Source organism: Salmo trutta, chromosome 13 (genome assembly GCF_901001165.1).
Source record: "Salmo trutta chromosome 13, fSalTru1.1, whole genome shotgun sequence".
NCBI classification, from domain to species: domain Eukaryota; kingdom Metazoa; phylum Chordata; class Actinopteri; order Salmoniformes; family Salmonidae; genus Salmo; species Salmo trutta.
In genome coordinates this window covers 74,422,328-74,443,279 of record NC_042969.1, presented here as the reverse complement: position 1 = coordinate 74,443,279, position 20,952 = coordinate 74,422,328, and the positions used below count along the sequence as shown (strand labels likewise).

At 44.7% G+C, this 20,952-nt stretch overlaps 3 protein-coding genes across 3 annotated transcripts; 2 read left to right on the top strand and 1 right to left on the bottom strand.

Moving 5' to 3' along the window:
- The first annotated feature begins 3,024 nt into the window (after positions 1-3,024).
- LOC115206519 (secretogranin-2) lies at positions 3,025-6,754 on the top strand. Its single transcript, XM_029773607.1, has 2 exons — positions 3,025-3,248; positions 4,348-6,754. The coding sequence occupies exon 2, from the start codon at positions 4,360-4,362 to the stop codon at positions 6,358-6,360; it is 2,001 nt and encodes a 666-aa protein (XP_029629467.1). The 5' UTR covers positions 3,025-3,248; positions 4,348-4,359; the 3' UTR covers positions 6,361-6,754.
- LOC115206523 (AP-1 complex subunit sigma-3) lies at positions 6,728-14,403 on the bottom strand. Its single transcript, XM_029773616.1, has 5 exons — positions 14,267-14,403; positions 13,384-13,562; positions 9,220-9,328; positions 8,173-8,310; positions 6,728-8,088 (listed from the first exon to the last, which is right to left on the bottom strand). The coding sequence occupies exons 1-5, from the start codon at positions 14,267-14,269 to the stop codon at positions 8,053-8,055; spliced, it is 465 nt and encodes a 154-aa protein (XP_029629476.1). The 5' UTR covers positions 14,270-14,403; the 3' UTR covers positions 6,728-8,052.
- A 549-nt stretch (positions 14,404-14,952) lies between these two features.
- On the top strand, positions 14,953-20,888 carry LOC115206522 (dehydrogenase/reductase SDR family member 12). Its single transcript, XM_029773615.1, has 10 exons — positions 14,953-15,080; positions 16,318-16,451; positions 16,596-16,678; positions 16,784-16,879; positions 17,119-17,200; positions 17,280-17,341; positions 17,425-17,529; positions 18,231-18,321; positions 18,554-18,691; positions 19,615-20,888. The coding sequence occupies exons 1-10, from the start codon at positions 15,010-15,012 to the stop codon at positions 19,728-19,730; spliced, it is 978 nt and encodes a 325-aa protein (XP_029629475.1). The 5' UTR covers positions 14,953-15,009; the 3' UTR covers positions 19,731-20,888.
- The last annotated feature ends 64 nt before the right edge of the window (positions 20,889-20,952 follow it).

Here is a 20,952-nt window from a genome sequence, read left to right as displayed (position 1 = left end):
TGATCAGGGTCCCCAGTTCATGTCGAGGGTCTGGAGGGCGTTCATGGAACGTTTGGGGGTCTCGATCAGCCTTACCTCGGGATTCCACACCGAGAGTAACGGGCAGGTGGAGAGAGTTAACCAGGATGTGGGTAGGTTTCTGAGGTCTTACTGCCAGGACCGGCTGGGGGAGTGGGCGGCGTTCGTGCCCTGGGCAGAGATGGCCCAGAACTCGCTTCGCCACTTCTCCACTAACCTCTCCCCCTTCCAGTGCATACTGGGGTACCAGCCGGTTCTGGCACCTTGGCATCAGAGTCAGATTGAGGCTCCTGCGGTGGACAACTGGTTCAGGCATGCAGAGGGGACATGGGACGCCGCTCATTTTCACCTTCAGCGGGCCGTGCTGTGCCAGATAACCAGCGCAGACCATCACCGCAGTGAGACCCCGGTGTTCGCACCGGGGGACCGGGTCTGGCTCTCGACCCGAAACCTGCCAGGCTGGGGCCGCGGTTTATGGGGCCATTCAAAGTCCTGAGGAGACTGAACGAGGTTAGTTACAGGTTACCACTTCCTCCCGATTACCGTATTAACCCCTCGTTCCATGTGTCTCTCCTCAGGCCGGTAGTGGCTGGCCCGCTCCAGGAGTCTGAGGTGCAGGAGGTTCCTCCGCCCCCTCTGGACATCGAGGGGGCCCTGGCGTATTCCGTCCGCTCCATACTGGATTTGAGGCATCGGGCGAGGGGCCTTCAGTACCTTGTGGAGTGGGAGGGGTACGGTCCGGAGGAGAGATGCTGGGTTCCGGTGGAGGACGTGTTGGACCCTTCAATGCTGCGGGAGTTCCACCGTCTCCGTCCGGATCACCTCTGTACCTCACCCTTCGGGTCGTCCCCGAGGCCGGTGTCAGCGCACTGCTGGAGCCGCGCATCAAGGGGGGTGGGGGGGTACTGTCACGACTTCCGCCGAAGTCAGTTCCTCTCCTTGTTCGGGCGGCGTTCGGCGGTCGACGTCACCGGTCTTCTAGCCATCGCCGATCCACCTTCCATTTTCCATTTGTTTTGTCTTGTTTTCCCACACACCTGGTTTACATTTCCCTCATTACTTGTCGTGTATTTATCCCTCTGTTCCCCCCATGTCTCTGTGTGAAATTGTTTGTTGTAAGTGCACATTTTGACTGGTGCGCGACGGGTTTTGAACCAATATTTTGCATTTCTGGATGCCGTTGGTTTTCATAATTAAACTGCTCCGGTTATTACCCAGTTCTGCTCTCCTGCCACCAGTTACGCACCCCTTACAGTATAAAAGCTACGTCTGACTCATCCTCTTGTTGAAATAAACAAATAGTGTTCCTTTTTTAGCAGGAGATGAAAACAGAAAAATAAAAAAAGGGCACATTTATGTAAGAGTAGTATGTCGAGCTACAACTACATCCTCACACAAATGCCTCACAAATTACACATAAGGTTAGACATGTTACCCCTATACATATCTACCTCTATCACTCCAGTATTCCTGCACATTGTAAATATGCTACTGGAATTGACTGACCCTTTATATAGTATGCTTACTTAATTTCTCATGTTCTTCCTATTTCTTATTTTTATTTCTCGTGTTTTTGTTCTACCTTATGCTATTTTTAGTATTACATTGTTATTGATTACTGCAACGTTGGGTTTAGAGCTTAAAAGAAAGGCATTTCCCTGTACTTGTGCACATGACATTAAAACTTCTTTGATAATACTGACGCCTTTGTAATCTACCTGTAAATCCCCTCACAATAACAAGGCCTATGCCACATTGATGAGTATTCATATGGTGGTCTGGGGCTCTGGAGGCTGGAGTATATTGAAATTATTTCATAGTCTTCCTACACTCAAGTGCTTCACACACACAAATGTATATCTGAAGCAAATTGCCATTGCCACAAATGTACAGAATTCAGTGGGGGCATGAACACGAGTCACAACACAGACAGAGAAATATGCAAACACATGCAGACAACAGTTGAGACAACCAGCCCAGATCATACATACACAAAGCACTTCACTGATGTTATCTTATTGAAATCAGACAGTGTCTTCAGGCTACAACCAGGGCCTAGGATGAAGCAGGTTGATTAGTATCTGAGGCACCTGGAGAGAACAGGTTTTTATGTCTCTCTAATAGGCTGATACAATTTGATATTACATGGAACAGACGGCGCAACATATGCAGATCTTACAACAATATGTCTATTACTGTAGTTACACTTGAGACTGCTGCTAATTAAAAGCCTGCAAGAAAGTTTCTATTTGACTTTAAATGCCAGTGTTTTGGGCGGATGGGCTGTAGGAGGGAGAGAGTGGAACTGAGTGGTAATTGGTTTCTGTTTACCCGGAGCATCCCCGCAACCACAAGCAATTAGCCAAGCTGCTTGAGCCTTACTTCCTTTACTGCTTGGAGTGTGTGTGTGCGTGTGTGCATGCTTGCAGTAATTAGGGAATTACATGAAGTGGAGGCTTGTGCTGAATGTAAAATATGGTTGGTCTATTAGCCAAATACATCAACAGAAGCATACAGACACACTGAGACACCAGTCTAATCTAATTGTTACAATGGCAAAACAGAAGCGATGTCTGAAAGCGTATCTGGAATCAGGGAAACAAATCATACTACCATACACATCTGAGTGCCGACTCCCGACGTAAATGTATGAATGAAAGTGACGGCGTCCCCCTGAGCTGCGCCAGACGGGACTTGACAGGCAACCAAAATAAATGACCACTGGCTGAGATTGCACCGTCATAGGCACCTCCCATAGCGCACGGTCTCTGCAGTGCTCATCACCCCGCATCATTCTTTGGCCGATCTTGGGCGTGAGTGAGTCATCGATGGACATGGGCATGGGTTGTATAGGTCTATGACCATCTAAATGGACATTGTGCTGTTGGCTAATTAATCACGTCCTTAATGTCCAGATATTCATCACTATTGGTTAACAACCAATACAATTAGACATGATAACAAAACAGTGATCACATAAGCATTTCCAATTGAAAGTTGAGGTTAAGAGATTCTAAAATAATTGAACAAATGTGAGCCAGTTCTAACTGGGTTTGTATGTTTCTTTGGATCTAGTATTGCGTATGTCGCAGTGACGCACGAGTCAGGTGGCGCCTCATATAATGGGAGGAGCTGTCCCTGGTGCTGAACACAGAATCCCTGCTCGCGCTCACACTGACAAAGAGATGCTAAGTTCACTCACGACGATCAATTGAAACTATTTTGCAGAGGTAAGAGACTTTATACAGGGCCTACATCGAAATTATTCTTTTGAGAAAATGGATTTCAATTAGAATATTTTCAGTTCGTTTAATATGTTTGTCCATTTTAAAATCCGTTTAGCTTTGCAACCAACCTGATGCATTGCAAACAGGTCTGCCGCAGTGAAGAGATACATAATCTGTTCAGTCATTCTTAGACTAACTAAAGTTTATTATAGTTTTCGTTTTCAGTAATTTGCAGTTATTATGTAGGCTAAACTGATAAGTAGCCTAAATTAAACAATAACTTGATTTCAAAACCAATTAATCCACTAGTTGGTTTATAAGTAGTCGTGTTCAATACCTTTATCCAAATTAGGTGTATGATTATAAAGTTCCATTGCATTTTCTCAGTAAAAAGCTCGTGCAACAAACACAACTGCGTTTTAGTGCGCTAGAGATATCTTGTGTGTAGGTAGTTGTGTTTCGGCAGAAGCCAGCATCAGCTGTAGGGTTACCTAGACAACTAGATTGTGACTCATTCCGGAAGGCAGCAATTTGAAAACTAATGAGATTTACAGGCGAGCTGAATACCCATGCTATTACTGCTCCGCAAACAATCATCTGGGCATTGAACAGATGCGATTTTAAATCTGTGGATAAAAGCTCTTTACCAGTGATAGTGATATGCAAACTATAGCAATATATCTGAAGCGTCAAACGGGAATAAAATGGCAGGTCTGAAAATGAAAGGTTTCCGAATTTAAATGAGGATCATGAGAGCTGATCATTACAAAAGCAATTAAACTGGCCTCATCATTAAAAAAGGTCCATTGCAGCCATTTTATCTCAATATCAAATCATTTCTGGGTAACAGTTAAGTATTTTACTGGGATTATGTTAAATTAAAGAGCAATTTCTCCAGCATGACTTTTCACAGTATTAGTCCAACTTCCGTGAGGAAATATATATAAAACACAAGAAAATTACGATTTTGACTGCACAGTCCTTTAAAATATTCTTGTTTGAAAGAAATATGTACATAATGGTCTGACCAGTGAAAAAATCTTATCCTAAACCTAAAGGTCAGCATTGACACTTCTCTCCCTGTTGTGTCTGTCGTCTCCAGGCTGAAGACACCATGCCATCACTCCCCACACTCTCCTCAGTAGGGATGGCCTTCCTCTTCTCCCTGCTCCTCTTCCTTTTCCTCCTGGGCTCTGGCAGTGTCCAGGGGGCCTCTCTCAGAGAACACAGACTGAAAGGCGGTGAGCTGGACCCCCAGCAAGTAGACGCCCCCTACCTCCCCACCAACGCAGACATGCTCAAGGCCTTGGAGTACATTGAGAGCCTCCGGCAGCGTACCGGGGGAGGGGCGCCAGCCCCCCAGGAGCAGGCTCCCCTCACCCCAGACTACGACACCACCAACATGGACACAGACTCAGAGAAACTCCGCTCCATGCTGAGGCTAGCCTCTCCTGCCCAGACCAGTCAGAGTAAGATCGGCCAGGACGAGGAGGATGAGGAAGGAGAGCGAAACAAGGAGAACAAGACCCAGGAGTGGCTGCAGGCGGTGCTGAGTACCCTCCAGCAGACCGAGAAGGGCCCCAAGCCAGCCCCTGTGAGGCCCAGTGTAGCCCGCCACACTCTGGGCAAAGGGCGGAGACCGGCGAAGGAGGAGAGCCAGTTGGGAGAGGGAATGGCATATCCATGGTCACAGCAGCAGCGTACCAGCCGGCCTCACAGTAAGTACCCACTGATGTTTGAAGATGAGGAGGACGGTGAGGAAGAAAGCAGAGCCCCAGGCCACGAGAGCCCCTTCAAACGCACCAATGAGAACATGGAGGGGAAGTATACACCCCAGAACCTGGCCAACCTGCAGTCTGTGTTTGAGGAACTGGGGAGGATAGCCAACGCCAAGGCTGGGCACAAACGCCAGACTGAGGATGACGAAGAGGATGATGATGACGACATGTTCCAGGTTAGGAATCTGGCCTATGAGAATGTGATGGGGGGAGAGGACTGGGCGCCCTTAGAGGAGCAGGTGGAGACGGAGGACGAGGAGAATGACAACAGGCAGGAGTTCGACAGAGGCTTGGAGGATGATGAAGAGGATGATGATAATGAAGATGAGGAGGAGATTGATGAGGTCAAGCGATCGAGCCTGCTGGGTCCGGGAGAACATGACCCAGATGACATCACCAAACTGGTCGACTACTACCTTCTGAAGGTGCTAGAGAAAACAGAGCAGGAGGAGCGGAAGAGAGAGCTAGAAGAAGAGGAGGAGAGGGAAGAGAGGAGAGCAACTCAAACTTTGTACAGTGACAAGGTAGATCCACAAGCCATTTACCAGCTCATCCAAATCTCCCAGAAACTACAGATCCCACCAGAAGACCTGATGGACATGCTGAAGAGTGGGGAGATGACAAAACAGGACAGGACACAACTGAGGACACAAGCACATTCTCGGACACCCAACGATCTGGCCAGGGTAGAGGACAAACTAACTCTGATCTCCTCTAAGAAAAATAAGATTCCTCTAGAGACATTTTTCAACAGACGGCTGCCTGAGACCCAAACAAGCAACGTCCCATACGAAATAAACACAGAAGACATTCAAAAACTCCTCAGGCTAGGAAGTGTGGCAAATCAGAACGCACCCGAGCGCAAGAAGCAGAAACAGCATACAAGCCCACCGTTAAGGTTTTACGCACCAGCTGGAAGGCAGAAAGACTACATGTTCTCTGAGCCAAATGTCCCAGAGAAAGGAAAGGGCGACTACGACAACACTGTCGACGAAGACGAGCTGGCAACGTATCTGGCTGCCCAGATGTTGGTGCAGTACCCGCAGACAGCAAACAAGGCAGACCAAAAAAAGCGTGCATCGCAGCCTCCCTCACAAGACGGTCAGCTTGTGCTGGGAAAGTTCGAAAAGGCGGTACAGGATTACTTTGACCAAATGGACTCAGACAAAAGCCCGCCTCAGAAAAGGCAGTCAGAACCCGAGGAGGACACGGGCGGTGCTTTGCAAATGCATGGCTTGGATGACGACACGCTGCTGAAAGTTCTAGGCTATCTGAACCCAGAGACCGAAGAGGGCGAAGATCAGGACCTTTACGCCAAAACTGTCAAAGGAATGTAGATGGGGAGATGCAGCTACATAGTATATCATTGTTTTGAATCATAATAAAGTATTTTGAAAAATAAATACATGCAATGGAGTTTAGTCTCTTCAGTAGATTTACTACAGCTCATGCTTTAATAGCCAATTTATACATGAACTTGATCTGATGTAGCTACAAGAGTGTGCCTGTTGGTGGTTGTAACTGGCTGTGTGGCATAATATTCAATGTTTTTGATAGGCTAGATAAAACAACACACCACTTCAAACTAGCAGTACATTTCAGCGCACATACAGCCGAATCAGTGTTGGATTCTTCACATCCACTTGTGTTCTTCCTCGTAAATGATATTTCGTACATGTGTTCGGTAATGTGTGACGTATGAGATGAATAAAGCATTGACTTTATTTTTTCCTTACTGTGTTGTGTTTACTCATTTGGAGCACACAGAGATGGTGAACAGGCTGCAGAATATCACATTCAAAACACCATCTGCCGCAATGTGTCAGCAACAACAATATGTAGCCTCGTTCAATCAAACATCTTAGTTTGACAGGTAAACTAGTAGTATATTGTAATCCATTTGGAGCTACAATAATGAGCAAACGTGAAGTTGGGCATTTCCAACACACAGAATGAGATTCTATTTCTATGATTATAGCACCATGGGTCAACTCAGGTTGCAATGAACTAAGACGACAAATATCTTAGCCTGGGGCAAGCAGGGTAGTTCTAGTCAATTTCAGCTATAAAACCAAGAGACATAGTCTAATAACATAGCAATAATCCATTTTCAAAAGTTGGAAACAACGTACCCCAACTAACATTTAAAAGACTATTCTGGAAACAAAACTACTCAGACAGTAAAACATTAACGGTACTGCAACACTTTCCAAAATGTCCACCTTTAACTTCAGCCTAAGAACCCTCTGGCTAGAGCTTGACTACTGATAAATATTACAATAAGGCACTATGCTTGTGTAGGCAATGGCTACATTAGCCAACTTAGAATTAAAATAATAAATGTGACTTTCAAAATGGTAATGTTGTGGTTACAATCCTTTGCATCAACTCACAACTGAATTAAAACATTTGAAAATGCAGCTGCAATATTCTAAAATAACATTGAGTTGCTTGAAAATCACATAAGGCAAAGTAGGCTACAATTTTTTTAAACATGTATAATCCAATCAAATATAATGTCATTATAAAATAGTTTAAACTAATAACACATTAAAAAAAATCTAAGTTAAAAAAGTAAAACTGAGTTTTAACTCCTAAATTCTAAGACTCCTAATGCATCTTTTAGAAAGTGCTTATATAAAACAACAGCCTATGTGTGATGTCTGAATGGAAGAGTGTATTACTATGTGAGATGTCTGAATGGAAGAGTGTATTACTCTGTGTGATGTCTGAATGGAAGAGTGTATTACTCTGTGAGATGTCTGAATGGAAGAGTGTATTACACTGTGTGATGTCTGAATGGAAGAGTGTATTACTATGTGAGATGTCTGAATGGAAGAGTGTATTACTCTGTGTGATGTCTGAATGGAAGAGTGTATTACTCTGTGTGATGTCTGAATGGAAGAGTGTATTACTATGTGTGATGTCTGAATGGAAGAGTGTATTACAGTTTAAATGTTGTGGCACTTATGGCAACTGAGGAAAGGATTCTTCAGTCTTAAGGTTCGACTCATGTCCCTGTTATTGGTTCAGTAGGTTGGTTTACTCATATACTCCTCCATTGTCTGTTGAGAGAACAGAAGAAACATATTTACATATTTTGGCAAGTGTGTCACACTTAAGTGACTGTGTGTGTGTGTGTGGGTCACCTCTTGTAGTGTCTCTGCCTCCTCCATAGCGATGCCCACAGCTGTCTTGGAGGTCTCCAGGATCTCTCCTCCCATCAGGAACTCATCAAGGATGAAGTAGGCCTTCTCAAAGTTAAAGATGATGTCCAGCTCACACACCTGCAGCGCGCATGCACATGTACACAGTTAAAGTCCATCGATGACTCACTCACGCCCAAGATCGACCAAAGAATGAGGCAGGGTTGTAGGGGCCTGCAGAAAGAGACCGTGCGCTATGGGAGGTGCCTATGACGGGGCTATCATCAGCCACTGGTCTTTTATTTTGGTTGCCTGTCAAGTCCTGTCTGTCGCACGTCAGGGTGATGCAGTCACTTTCATTTATACATTTCTGTCAGGAGGCAGCACTCAGGATGAGTATGATTTGTTTACTATGGATCCTGATTCCTGATACACTTTCAGATCACTTCTGTTTTGCCATTGTAACAATTAGATTAAACTTGTGTCTCAGTTTGTCTGTATGCTTCTGTTGATGTATTTGACTGACTCATTTTACTTTCAGCACTTTTCATGTAATTCTCTAATAACCACACGCATGCACGAGCACAGACACACCCATGTCTTACTATACTTGTGAGGACCATTCATTGATTCCCATTCAAAATCCTATTTTCCCTATCCCCCAACCCTAACCTTAACCCTAAACCTAACCCCTGATCCTGAAATTACCTTTTTACAACTGAGGACCAGCAAAATGTCCTCACTTATCTGAATTTTTGTTTATTTACTATTCTTGGGAATAGTAAACTAAAACGTGTACACACACGATGAAGTAGACCTTGTCAAAGTTAAAGATGATATCCAACCCACAGACCTGCAGCAGAGCAGACAGAGCGACACAACAGCACATCAATGAGAGGAATTAAGGCACTATTAAGATTATAAACATTTAGAAAATACTGTAAAGAGCACATTTAGTTTCTATTCACCAATTTAATCTGAACATTGTCACCCAAAGAGACCTTAACCTGCCAATGAATAGCCCTTGCATTGCCTGTACATTATGCTTACGTTGCCAAAGTATTTGTCCAGCAGCTCGACATATCGGTGCAGCACCTCCAAGGTCAACAGTTCATTGTCCTGGTCCTCCAGACCACAGCAGAAGTAGAGGCTGGCATACCTGCAAGGGGGTCAGAGGTCAAGGAACAGGGTCATGGTTGTTATGTTTATATGCCAAAGAGTCACTTTACCATAGAGGTTAATGCTTAAGCCAAATAGTGACTGTAGGGGTAGAACATTCTGTTCTTGTCTGTTATGTGTTTAACTTGTACAGTGAGTGTACAAAACATTAAGAACACCTGCCCTTGCCATGATAGCGTTCACCTGGATTTACCTGGTAAGTCTATGATCCCTTATTGATGTCACTTGTTAAATCCACTTCAATCAGTGTAGATGAAGGGGAGGAGACCGGTTAAAGAATATTTTTTAAGCCTTGAGAGAATTGAGACATGGATTGTGTATGTGTTCCATTCAGAGTGTGAATGAGCAAGACAAAATATTGAAGTGCCTTTGAACGGGGTATGGTAGTAGGTGCCAGACACACCGGTTTGAGTGTGTCAAGAACCGCAACGCTGCTGGGTTTTTCACGCTCAACAGTTTCCTGTGTGTATTAAGAATGGTCCACCACCCAAAGTACTGACTGACTGTTAGAACTGTTAAGGCTCCATGGATTGATGAGGAATTGAAAAACTGTATGGTTGAAAGAGATGGGGCAAAAGGAGTGGCTAATAAGTCTGGCTGCACATCTGACTGGCTTACTTACTGCAAATTGAGAAATGATGTGACTAAACTCAACAAAAAGAAGAAACTTTATTATGAAGCCAAGATCAATGATATAAAGAATGATGGAAAAAAACTTGAGTACTTTAAATGAAATTATGGGCAGAAAGACAAATTCAACTCCATCTCTCATCAAATCAGATGGCTTATTCATCACAAAACCATTTGATGTTGCCAATTATTTTCATTATTATTTCATTGGCAAAGTGGGCAAACTTAGGCAGGAAATGCCCACAACAAACAGTGAGCAATTATATTCATGCATTAAAAAAACGAATAATGAAAGAAAAGCAGTGCAAGTTTTGAGTTTTGTAAAGTTAGTGTGGGAGAGGTGGGAAAAAGTATTGTTATAGATCAATAATGACAAACCTCCTGGCATTGACAACTTAGATGGAACGCTACGGAGGATGGTAGCTGACTCTATAGCCACTCCTATCTGTCATATCTTTAATCTGAGCCTAGAGGAAAGTCTGTCCTCAGGCCTGGAGGGAAGCCAAAGTAATTCCACTACCAAAGACTGGTAAAGCGGCCTTTATTGGTTCTAACAGCAGACCTATAAGCTTGCTGCCAGCTCTGAGCAAACTGTTGGAAAAAATTGTGTTTGACCAAATACAATACTATTTCTCAGTAAACAAATTAACAACAGACTTCCAGCATGGGTCCTTGACTTCCTGACGGGCCGCCCCCAGGTGGTGAGGGTAGGAAACAACATCTCCACCCCGCTGATCCTCAACACTGGGGCCCCACAAGGGTGCGTTCTCAGCCCTCTCCTGTACTCCCTGTTCACCCATGACTGCGTGGCCATGCACTCCGCCAACACAATCATCTAATTTGCAGACGACACTACAGTGGTAGGCTTGATTACCAACAACAACGAGACGGCCTACAGGGAGGAGGTGAGGGCCCTCGGAGTGTGGTGTCAGGAAAATAACCCCACACTCAATGTCAACAAAACAAAGGAGATGATCGTGGACTTCAGGAAACCGCAGAGGGAGCACCCCCCTATCCACATCGACAGGACAGTAGTGGAGAAGGTGGAAAGTTTTAAGTTCCTCTGCATACACACCACGGACAAACTGAAATGGTCCACCCACACAGACAGCGTGGTGAAGGCGCAGCAGCGCCTCTTCAACCTCAGGAGGATGAAGAAATTAGGCTTGTCACCAAAAACTTTTACAGATGCACAATCGAGAGCATCCTGTCGGGCTGTATCAACGCCTGGTACGGCAACTGCACCGCCCACAACCGTAAGGCTCTCCAGAGGGTAGTGAGGTCTGCACAATGCATCACCGGGGCAAACTACCTGCCCTCCAGGACACCTACACCACCCGATGTCACAGGAAGGCCAAAAAGATCATCAAGGACAACAACCACCCGAGCCACTGCCTGTTCACCCCGCTATGATCCAGAAGGCGAGGTCAGTACAGGTGCATCAAAGCTGGGACCGAGAGACTGAAAAACAGCTTCTATCTCAAGGCCATCATACTGTTAAACAGCCATCACTAACATTGAGTGGCTGCTGCCAACATACTGGCTCATCTCTAGACACTTTAATAATAAAAATTTGGATGTAATAAATGTATCACTAGCCACTTTATATAATTTTTGCATACCCTACATTACTCATCTCATATGTATATACTGTACTCTATACCATCTACTGCATCTTGCCTATGCCGTTCGGCCATCACTCATCCATATATTTTTATGTACATATTCTAATTAATTCCTTTACACTTGTGTGTATAAGGTAGTTGTTGTGAAATTGTTCGATTACTTGTTAGATATTACTGCATGGTCGGAACTAGAAGCACAAGCATTTCGCTACACTCGCATTAACATCTGCTAACCATGTGTATGTGACAAATAAAATTTGATTTGGTTATTTAACTTGTGCGTCTGTTTGTTTTTGTGGGTAAGGAGGAAGGAGTTTAAGAGGTTAAACATGAACCACTAATAAAAAGGGCCAAGGATGGTTCCTCCCTCATCCCTCCCCCCACACCCCTACAGTACACAGGCACCATAGTCTGTTCCAGCCCAGAGACAATAGTGAGAGGGGGGAAACACAGACAGCAATAGGGGTCAACAGAGAAACAGACAGCAATAGGGGTCAACAGAGAAACAGACAGCAATAGGGGTCAACAGAGAAACAGACAGCAATAGGGGTCAACAGAGAAACAGACAGCAATAGGGGTCAACAGAGAAACAGACAGCAATAGGGGTCAACAGAGAAATAGGGGTCAACAGAGAACAGACAGCAATAGGGGTCAACAGAGAAACAGACAGCAATAGGGGTCAACAGAGAAACAGACAGCAATAGGGGTCAACAGAGAAACAGACAGCAATAGGGGTCAACAGAGAAACAGACAGCAATAGGGGTCAACAGAGAAACAGACAGCAATAGGGGTCAACAGAGAAACAGACAGCAATAGGGGTCAACAGAGAAACAGACAGCAATAGGGGTCAACAGAGAAACAGACAGCAATAGGGGTCAACAGAGAAACAGACAGCAATAGGGGTCAACAGAGAAACAGACAGCAATAGGGGTCAACAGAGAAACAGACAGCAATAGGGGTCAACAGAGAAACAGACAGCAATAGGGGTCAACAGAGAAACAGACAGCAATAGGGGTCAACAGAGAAACAGACAGCAATAGGGGTCAACAGAGAAACAGACAGCAATAGGGGTCAACAGAGAAACAGACAGCAATAGGGGTCAACAGAGAAACAGACAGCAATAGGGGTCAACAGAGAAACAGACAGCAATAGGGGTCAACAGAGAAACAGACAGCAATAGGGGTCAACAGAGAAACAGACAGCAATAGGGGTCAACAGAGAAACAGACAGCAATAGGGGTCAACAGAGAAACAGACAGCAATAGGGGTCAACAGAGAAACAGACAGCAATAGGGGTCAACAGAGAAACAGACAGCAATAGGGGTCAACAGAGAAACAGACAGCAATAGGGGTCAACAGAGAAACAGACAGCAATAGGGGTCAACAGAGAAACAGACAGCAATAGGGGTCAACAGAGAAACAGACAGCAATAGGGGTCAACAGAGAAACAGACAGCAATAGGGGTCAACAGAGAAACAGACAGCAATAGGGGTCAACAGAGAAACAGACAGCAATAGGGGTCAACAGAGAAACAGACAGCAATAGGGGTCAACAGAGAAACAGACAGCAATAGGGGTCAACAGAGAAACAGACAGCAATAGGGGTCAACAGAGAAACAGACAAACAGACAAAAGAAAAGACAGAAGTCAAAAATAGGAAAACAAACAATCTGCCAAATAAAGCAAATCAAAGAGAGAGAGAAGTGGGTATAAGAGAAAGAGATCGAAGGCTAAACCACAGACAGATCCAGCCCCAAACAGAGATTCTACTTCCTCAGTCACCTCTTGTAAACAATCTTGAGGTCCCTCCAGTGGAGGAAGTTACAGGAGCGGGGAGGGTGAGCCAGCACCATCAGAGTCATTTCCCTGATCACCTTCTTTTTCTCTCTCTCAGTCACTGGAGTGAACCACTTCTGCAGTCGCAGCTTCCCCTGCCGGCTGAACAGCAGCAGGAAGCGCATCTGTGGGGAGAGGGGGCAGGAAGTTGACCCGCTTGGACCCAAATCATAGAAATAGAATGACTAGAATAGGTATTATTGCAGGCAACAGATTGAAGCAGAATAGTTCCTCTTGTTCATTAGGTTCTCTGGTGTCACTCAGGTCAAACCATGTTGTTAACGCCTAGTTAATCAGTAACTGCATTAATATGTATTCACATACACAGAATGATGCATAGTTTGCCCACGTAACACACAAATTGACAGAAGGCTACTCACTCACACATACTCAGACACTTTGAACACACCCCACAATAATACACTCATTATGCCTAGATGTGTTGCAATCCAAACAACACTTCTAACTGATAAGTAGTTGTGCCAGACATAAACAATATTTCACAATTCTCCACGGTCAGCCTTATAATGGACAGTTTAAGCAAAAATGTAACTTACACATGACTTTCAATACGTTCTACTATAAAAACATGACAGCAACGCTTCTTTAGGCTACTGTAGCCTCCGGGCAAACAGGTTCAGGCGACAAGACTCCAGTTCAACGACCAGCCAAAGGAACCAAGTGTGCTGGAGCGCCGTTGGCCACACAGTTACAGTTACAGTAGGCTACTCACCTTTTGGACAGGTGCATGTTATAAAGAGAGCATTTACTTGCCATGTAAAATATGTTAAAACTTGAACATGGAACCAAAAGACAACATTTTACTCACCATCGTGAAGGTGCAATGTGAGGCTAAGGCCAAAACTTGAGGGAAAATATGTTATCTAAATTCTTGCGTAAAACCGATTCATATGGTGGAGGCATCGTCAACCTTCCCACAATGCTGTGGGTTAAATAGCGAAACCACACCTTCTGTGGACTGTGCCGCGCCCCGTTCTTTGCTTGGTCGAGATTGGTTCACACCTGTCACAGGAACTGTCCTGGTAAAGGCGGATTGAAGTGTACTGTACACGGGTTAGGATCAAATATAGAAACCATCCTGCTTGTCAAACCAAATGATGTGTTTGTGTGTCTATTCTTTCATTTCCAGACATATTGCGTGTTATTTGAGCTTTTTCTATTGTAGCCTACATGCCTATAAAAACCGACAATAGCTTAATTTCCCCCAGAAGTGTTATCAATAATTCCCTGATAAAATGTTCTTCTGTTACTGAAATATGCGGTTGTTGAAATACATTTAATTTACATTTGAAGTGCTGTGCAAGCAAATCCTGAATTTGCCATGTAAGCCTATTGAAGATTCAGTAGGAAATATATTTTATTTCATTCATTCAAGCCTATAGACATCAAGGACAGTGTCGAGCTGACACCAGTTGACACTGAATTTCATTGTGCTTCAGTTATTGTTCCCTAGTCGCCGCTGGGTGGAATGTAAATTCAAACACGTGGGTTTGGCCCAAGTTAAAACCGGAGGAGAGAGTGCAATAACGGACGACGGGACGAGAGGATTCCATGGGTAATACAACGATGTCTCTTTACCGCAACTCCGCTTGGTTTCTGAAAGGAATGACTGAATTCACCAGGTAAGATTACCTATGCTATGGTGTGTCTGTCATCATCATCTTTCATGCTTTTATATTTACTCTGGAGAACCGTAGGCAACTGATAACTGGTCGCACACCTTTTGGGTCCATACGCACACATTTGTTATGGTTGATTCAGGCTATTTCATGGAATCAAATCCCTGGCTACAAATGTCACGAATATAAACTAAATCAATAAAATGTATAAAACTGAATAATACAAAATACATCTTTCCTATTTCCAGAACAATGTGTATATTCTCTCTCTCTCTCTTTGTTTGTATGTGTTCATCCTTTGGCATGATATTATTCAATTAATCACAGTGAACATCACAGTGTTTCAGATAGATTGTAGATTTTTTTTCACCCTCATTGATTGAGAATTAGGCAAACTGGTGGTGTCAAAACCGCTAAATGGACAAAGCTGTTGAAGAACTGTTTACATTGGGTCATCAATGCTTACTATAAAGCTTGCAATCTTATTTGGTAATCCACCAGCTCAAGTCAAGGCCATCATGTGGAACTGTTGATAAATGGCTTACCAATAGCATCAGACAAAAAAAATAAAAAATAAATCTCATCAGACCACACACTGCTTTCCTCATTCTAAAACAAAGCATCAAATCCAATTGAAGAGGTGCCTTTGTCATTTATCCAGCACTTCCTTTGTTCAATGTTGTGTTTTCTTGCAGAGACCAACCAGTCTCCCTGACCCTGGACTCTACTAGTGTTTACGCTGCATGACACCACCAAACAGAGCATGCATTTAGCCCAAAACAATCCCTAAGCACAGCACCGCCTTGCTCCCTTAATCCCCCATTGGGAACAATGGCTGCCATTGAACCCCTTGACGCGGAACACAGGCCGCTGTCGGTGTCACCAGCGGTGCCCTCAGAAATGCCTCCTCTCTCCTTCTCACATTATCTAAGAGATGATCCGACAGTCTTTCCCTTTGTTAGACCTTTGTCTTGCTGACTGAATATCTAAACTGTTTGGAATTTGCTCCATTTTAGGTTCGGAGCAGGGAGACAGCATCTGTCTGACCCCAGGACATCTATGTGCACTGGCACTGACCTACTTTCTTATAATCTGTTTTCAATCAACCATTCAATCATTTCATGTGGAAAAGGGTGTATTGTTACTGAGCTCCTCAGTCCCCCTCTACCACCCTGTGGAGTGGAGCAGTGGATGGATATCCTCCAGCTAACCGCTGTCTGTTTAACTGTGTGTGTTGCAGGGGTGCGTTCCTCTCTGCCGCCAAACACTTTGTGGAAAAGGACCTGGAGGTGTCCATGGCAGGCAGGGTCTTCATGATCACCGGAGCCAACAGTGGCATAGGGAGAGCTACAGCCATGGCCATTGCCAAGAGAGGTACGGTGTGTGTCTGTAGAGTAGAGAGAGTGTGTGTGAGCATGTGTGTCTTTGGAGGAAGAGAATCATCACGTTTCACCGCACTGAATACACCGCTGGTTCAGCCACTCTTGCTCTACTGTTATCCCCCCATCCCGTCTACAGGTGGTACAGTCCACATGGTGTGCAGGAACAAGGACAAAGCAGAGGAGGCCAGGGCTGACATTGTCAAGGAGTCAGGAAATAAAGTGAATGAGTTTGGGCCTCTCTCTCACCTTCAAAATGTTTGTGTGGGGGACTTTTTACACTGTTTGCATATTATAAACCAGAGTGTAATAGTCATGTAATTTCAGGAAATATATGTCCACATTCTGGACCTGTTCGAGACACGGAAGGTTTGGGAGTTTGCAGAGGCCTTCAAGAGGAAGTACAAAGCCTTGAATGTACTGGTGAGTGATGAACATATGTTTGAATCAAAGTGAGACCCTGTAACATATATTTTTCTCCCTCTAGTCATCACCCTGCCTTTCATCATCATCCTCTCTGTCTCTCGCTCTCCCTCTGTCTCTCGCTCTCTCTGTCTCTCATCCTTCCCATAATGTAGGGCTTCTTCCCATGTCTGATGTATTATTACATGTGTACAGTATTCATAATGTAGGATTATTTACTGACTGATTGATGTGAACAGATAAATAATGCAGGCTGCATCATGAGTGAGAGGGATGTGAACGCTGAGGGGCTGGAGAAGAGTTTTGCCAGTAACGTCATGGGTGAGTCAATGAGAGAGGTGAATGTGAATACTTCAGTCTCAATACCCTTTGAAAGACACACATCTCTCTCTATCTCTAGGTGTGTATATCCTGACCAAGGGCCTGATTCCCTTACTGGAGAAGAGTGCAGAGCCAAGAGTGGTGAGTTTGAAACCCAAAACCCACTGGCACCACCACTGGTGGTTATTCTCTTAGATGTAATTTTACTAAATCCTCCTCCTCAGATCACAGTTTCATCTGGAGGGATGCTGGTCCAGAAGCTGAGGACAGGGAACCTGCAGACAGAAATAGGTCGCTATGACGGGACCATGGTCTACGCACAGCACAAGGTCAGGGGAGCAAGGGAGCGGGTGGGCGGGGGAGCGGGTGGGCGGGGGAGCAGGGGAGCGGGAGGGCGGGGGAGCAGGGGAGTGGGAGGGCGGGGGAGCAGGGGAGTGGGAGGGCGGGGGAGCAGGAGGGCGGGGGAGCAGGAGCTCACACGTCACATTTTGTTGCGTCAGACATCAAATCAAATCAAACGCTATTTGTCACATGCGCCGAATACAAAAGGTGTAGACCTTACCGTGAAATGCTTATTTAAGAAAATAAGAGTTAAGAAAACTTCAAATAGTAACACAATGGAATAGCAATAATGAGGCTATATACAGGGGAGTACCGAGTCAATATGTGGGGTTACAGGTTAGTCGAGGTAATTGGGGGGGGGGGGGAGAGTCTTTTTGACCTAGACTTGGTGCTCTGGTACCGCTTGCCGTGAGGTAGCAGAGAGAACAGTCTATGACTTGGGTGGCTGAAGTCCTTGACATTTTTGGGCCTTCCTCTGACACCGCCTAGTATAGAGGTTCTGGATGGCAGGAGGAAGCTTGGCCCCAGTGATCCATACAAGGTTGGAGACAATTCCATGATGTGGTGGTCTCTTGCTGGTCTGTGCTTGTGTGACATGGTCTAGGTCAGATTTGAATGTTGCGTTTGAGATTTGTGCTTGAACTGGTCCCAGCTACTGGTGTGTGTGTATGTATTGTGTGTGTTTCAGAGGCAACAGGTGGTGATGACAGAGCAGTGGGCCAAGACCCATAGCAACGTCCACTTCTCAGTGATGCACCCTGGCTGGGTGGACACGCCGGGTACTGTATCAATACACCACAACTACATAATCACCAGCAGCAAACAGCTTTGGTTCTAAGTATGACAACATTGTAAACACATATCCACATTTGGAGGTTGACATTTACTATTGAGATGTACTACTTCAATACATAAATCCAATGCTGTTTTAATATTGTCTAAAACAGTTTTAAACATAATACACTAAGATAAGTGTTACTGACCCGTCTCTCTCTCTCTCTGGAGTTGTAGCGGTGGCCAATGCCATGCCTGACTTCCACCAGTCTATGAAGGACAGCCTGAGGACCCCGGAGCAGGGGGCTGACACCGCCGTGTGGTTGGCCATCTCAGAGGCCGCCGCCACCAAGCCCAGTGGAAGCTTCTTCCAGGGTAGGCAGTAAGAGACACAGAACACACAAGTTCTAAATGAAGTATCACAAACAAAGTGAAGCATTGTCTGAAGAATGGGATTGTTCCCATTTGTTTAGCAATTACATATGGTAAAGTATCTGAGGTCATGACCGGAAGAGAGAAAGCTACAGTAAGACAGCAAAGTGAGTTCTAGCGTAGAGTGTCATGGGTTAACTGTCAGATCCACACACACTCTCTATCCTCACAACCCGTTCTCAATCTGTGCTTCTGGAGAAAACAAGAGCTCTTTAAAACAGCCAGGCTTCTCGGTACAGTGGACCTCAGTCAGAATTGGAGAAGAGAGGTCGAAGGAGAGGGAAAGGGGAGAGAGAGAAGAATAGTGACAGAGTGAGAAAGAGATGAGAGAGGATATTTGGAGCATATGGTAGGGGTTTAGAGAGTGGTGAAGAAGGAGAGAAAGAAGATGAGTGCTGTCTGAATGCAGTGTTTGTCTGTGTGGGTTGGACAGAGGGCATGAGAAGATGGGGAAGGTTGGAGATAGCAGGCGGGCGGTGGGTTGGGCTGGGTTTCTGGCATTGGTCCACCGCAGCTGGAGCTCTCGGTACCAGATAGTACCAGAGAGCACAGTGGAACCCCCCTCTGACACACGCCCTCTCCCTCCAATGCGGCGACCTCAGTTGCCTTCCCCAGCACAGCGGGATAGTAAAGAAACACTTCAATAGAGTCACTAACACAGACACCTCCTCTCTTCTCTGTGCCTGCATGTACACAACACATGTCAGGGGATCTGGGGTCAACAGCTAGGCCTACGTTTTGGTTGAACTGTATTTTCTAGATGACTTCATTGACACGGCTATAGGATGGATCAATCACAATGTGAATAGTAAATGCTTATCTTTTAACCAACCAGGTTGTAAAACAGATTGTATTGTGTGTGTCAGATCGGAGGATGGTGTCAGCCCACCTGCCCCTGGCCTGGACCCACAGTTCTCAGTTGGAGCAGCAGAAGTTCATGAGTGTGATGGAGGATCTGGCCAAGACCTTCCAGCCCCACTGAGACCACTACCACACACAAGTACCATACCAGTACTACAGTACACACTGGAACCAGTGTCGTATACTGGGAACCAGTTCAGCATAGTTAACAGTCTACACATAACTGTCAGGGGGGGGTCCTACTATATTTGATTTGCACTACTTTAACAGTTTAGATATTTATTGACCTCTAACACTTTTTAAATATATAACTTCTACATGGCTTAAAACACTTAATAGTCTAAGCTAAAAACTCCTGCACTGAGGGCTACAACAAAACAGTGTTTGATGCTGATTTGGGGTTCCCTGAAAAGAGTTCTTACCTTGTAGCCTTTGAGCTGCTGATAGGGAAAGCACTTTTCAGTTCTTTATACATTTAACCCAACAAACACAGTACGTTGTTTTTCTACCACTTCGAGCAGTGACTCAATGAAAGCTGTCAATCAGATGGGAATCTGATGTGACCAAAGTCACACCCTTATCCATCCACCAATCGCATCACAGCCTGTTGCTATGGGCCCAGCCTAACAACACAGGGTTGGTTGGTTTGCTCTGTTTTGAAAATGTTCCAACTAATTTACCCAAGTGCTTCTTCAGTATTACAACATCATGAAGTTGTCTGTTGATCCATGAAAAGTCTACAATGCTTGTGTACATAAAACTGATTAAATGCATTGGTGTGCATTAACAAAATTACATCAGGAGGGAGGCAAAACAACAGAGCAGGATTCATGAGTTAGCCAGCTAACTTTAACAACCAGAAATATCAATTAAAAGGTGAACTTAGATATGCGATTTTGGTTGTTGAGTCAATTACACCATCCTCATTTCATGCTTATCTACAAAATTAGAATAATCTGAATATTTTGGCAAGTTAGCTGGTTAAATCATTAATCTTGCATTGTAATAGACCCCTCTGGGTGGTTATACTGAGCCCAGGCATGAAGAGACCTCTCACTATCAGCAGGTAGATGGAGCTTTTACCTATTCAGACCAGAGAGGTTCCCACCGCTATACCTGACATGGCCAACACAGCGAAGATATATTTATGGAACACTTGATGATTAAGGGGCACTTAAACACTTTGAGGAAGTAATGAGATATACAAATATGCTTATTGATGAGGCAGTCATGTATTTTGTGATTTCATCCTTGAATAAAAAAAATACACTGATGTAAAGTATTTTCTGAGTGTTACTATATTGCCGATGGGGGAGGCATCCAACACAAGAGTTATAGACTTA

Coding starts and splice junctions, on each gene's coding strand:
- LOC115206522 (XM_029773615.1), top strand. CDS start 15,010: ATGGGTAATACAACGATGTCTCTTTACCGCAACTCCGCTTGGTTTCTG. Junction 16,452..16,595: donor CATGGCCATTGCCAAGAGAG/GTACGGTGTGTG, acceptor TCCCGTCTACAG/GTGGTACAGTCCACATGGTG. Junction 16,679..16,783: donor TCAAGGAGTCAGGAAATAAA/GTGAATGAGTTT, acceptor ATGTAATTTCAG/GAAATATATGTCCACATTCT.
- LOC115206519 (XM_029773607.1), top strand. CDS start 4,360: ATGCCATCACTCCCCACACTCTCCTCAGTAGGGATGGCCTTCCTCTTC.
- LOC115206523 (XM_029773616.1), bottom strand. Junction 9,329..13,383: donor CTCAAGATTGTTTACAAGAG/GTGACTGAGGAA, acceptor ACCCCCTTGCAG/GTATGCCAGCCTCTACTTCT. Junction 8,311..9,219: donor TGGACAAATACTTTGGCAAC/GTAAGCATAATG, acceptor TGCGCGCTGCAG/GTGTGTGAGCTGGACATCAT.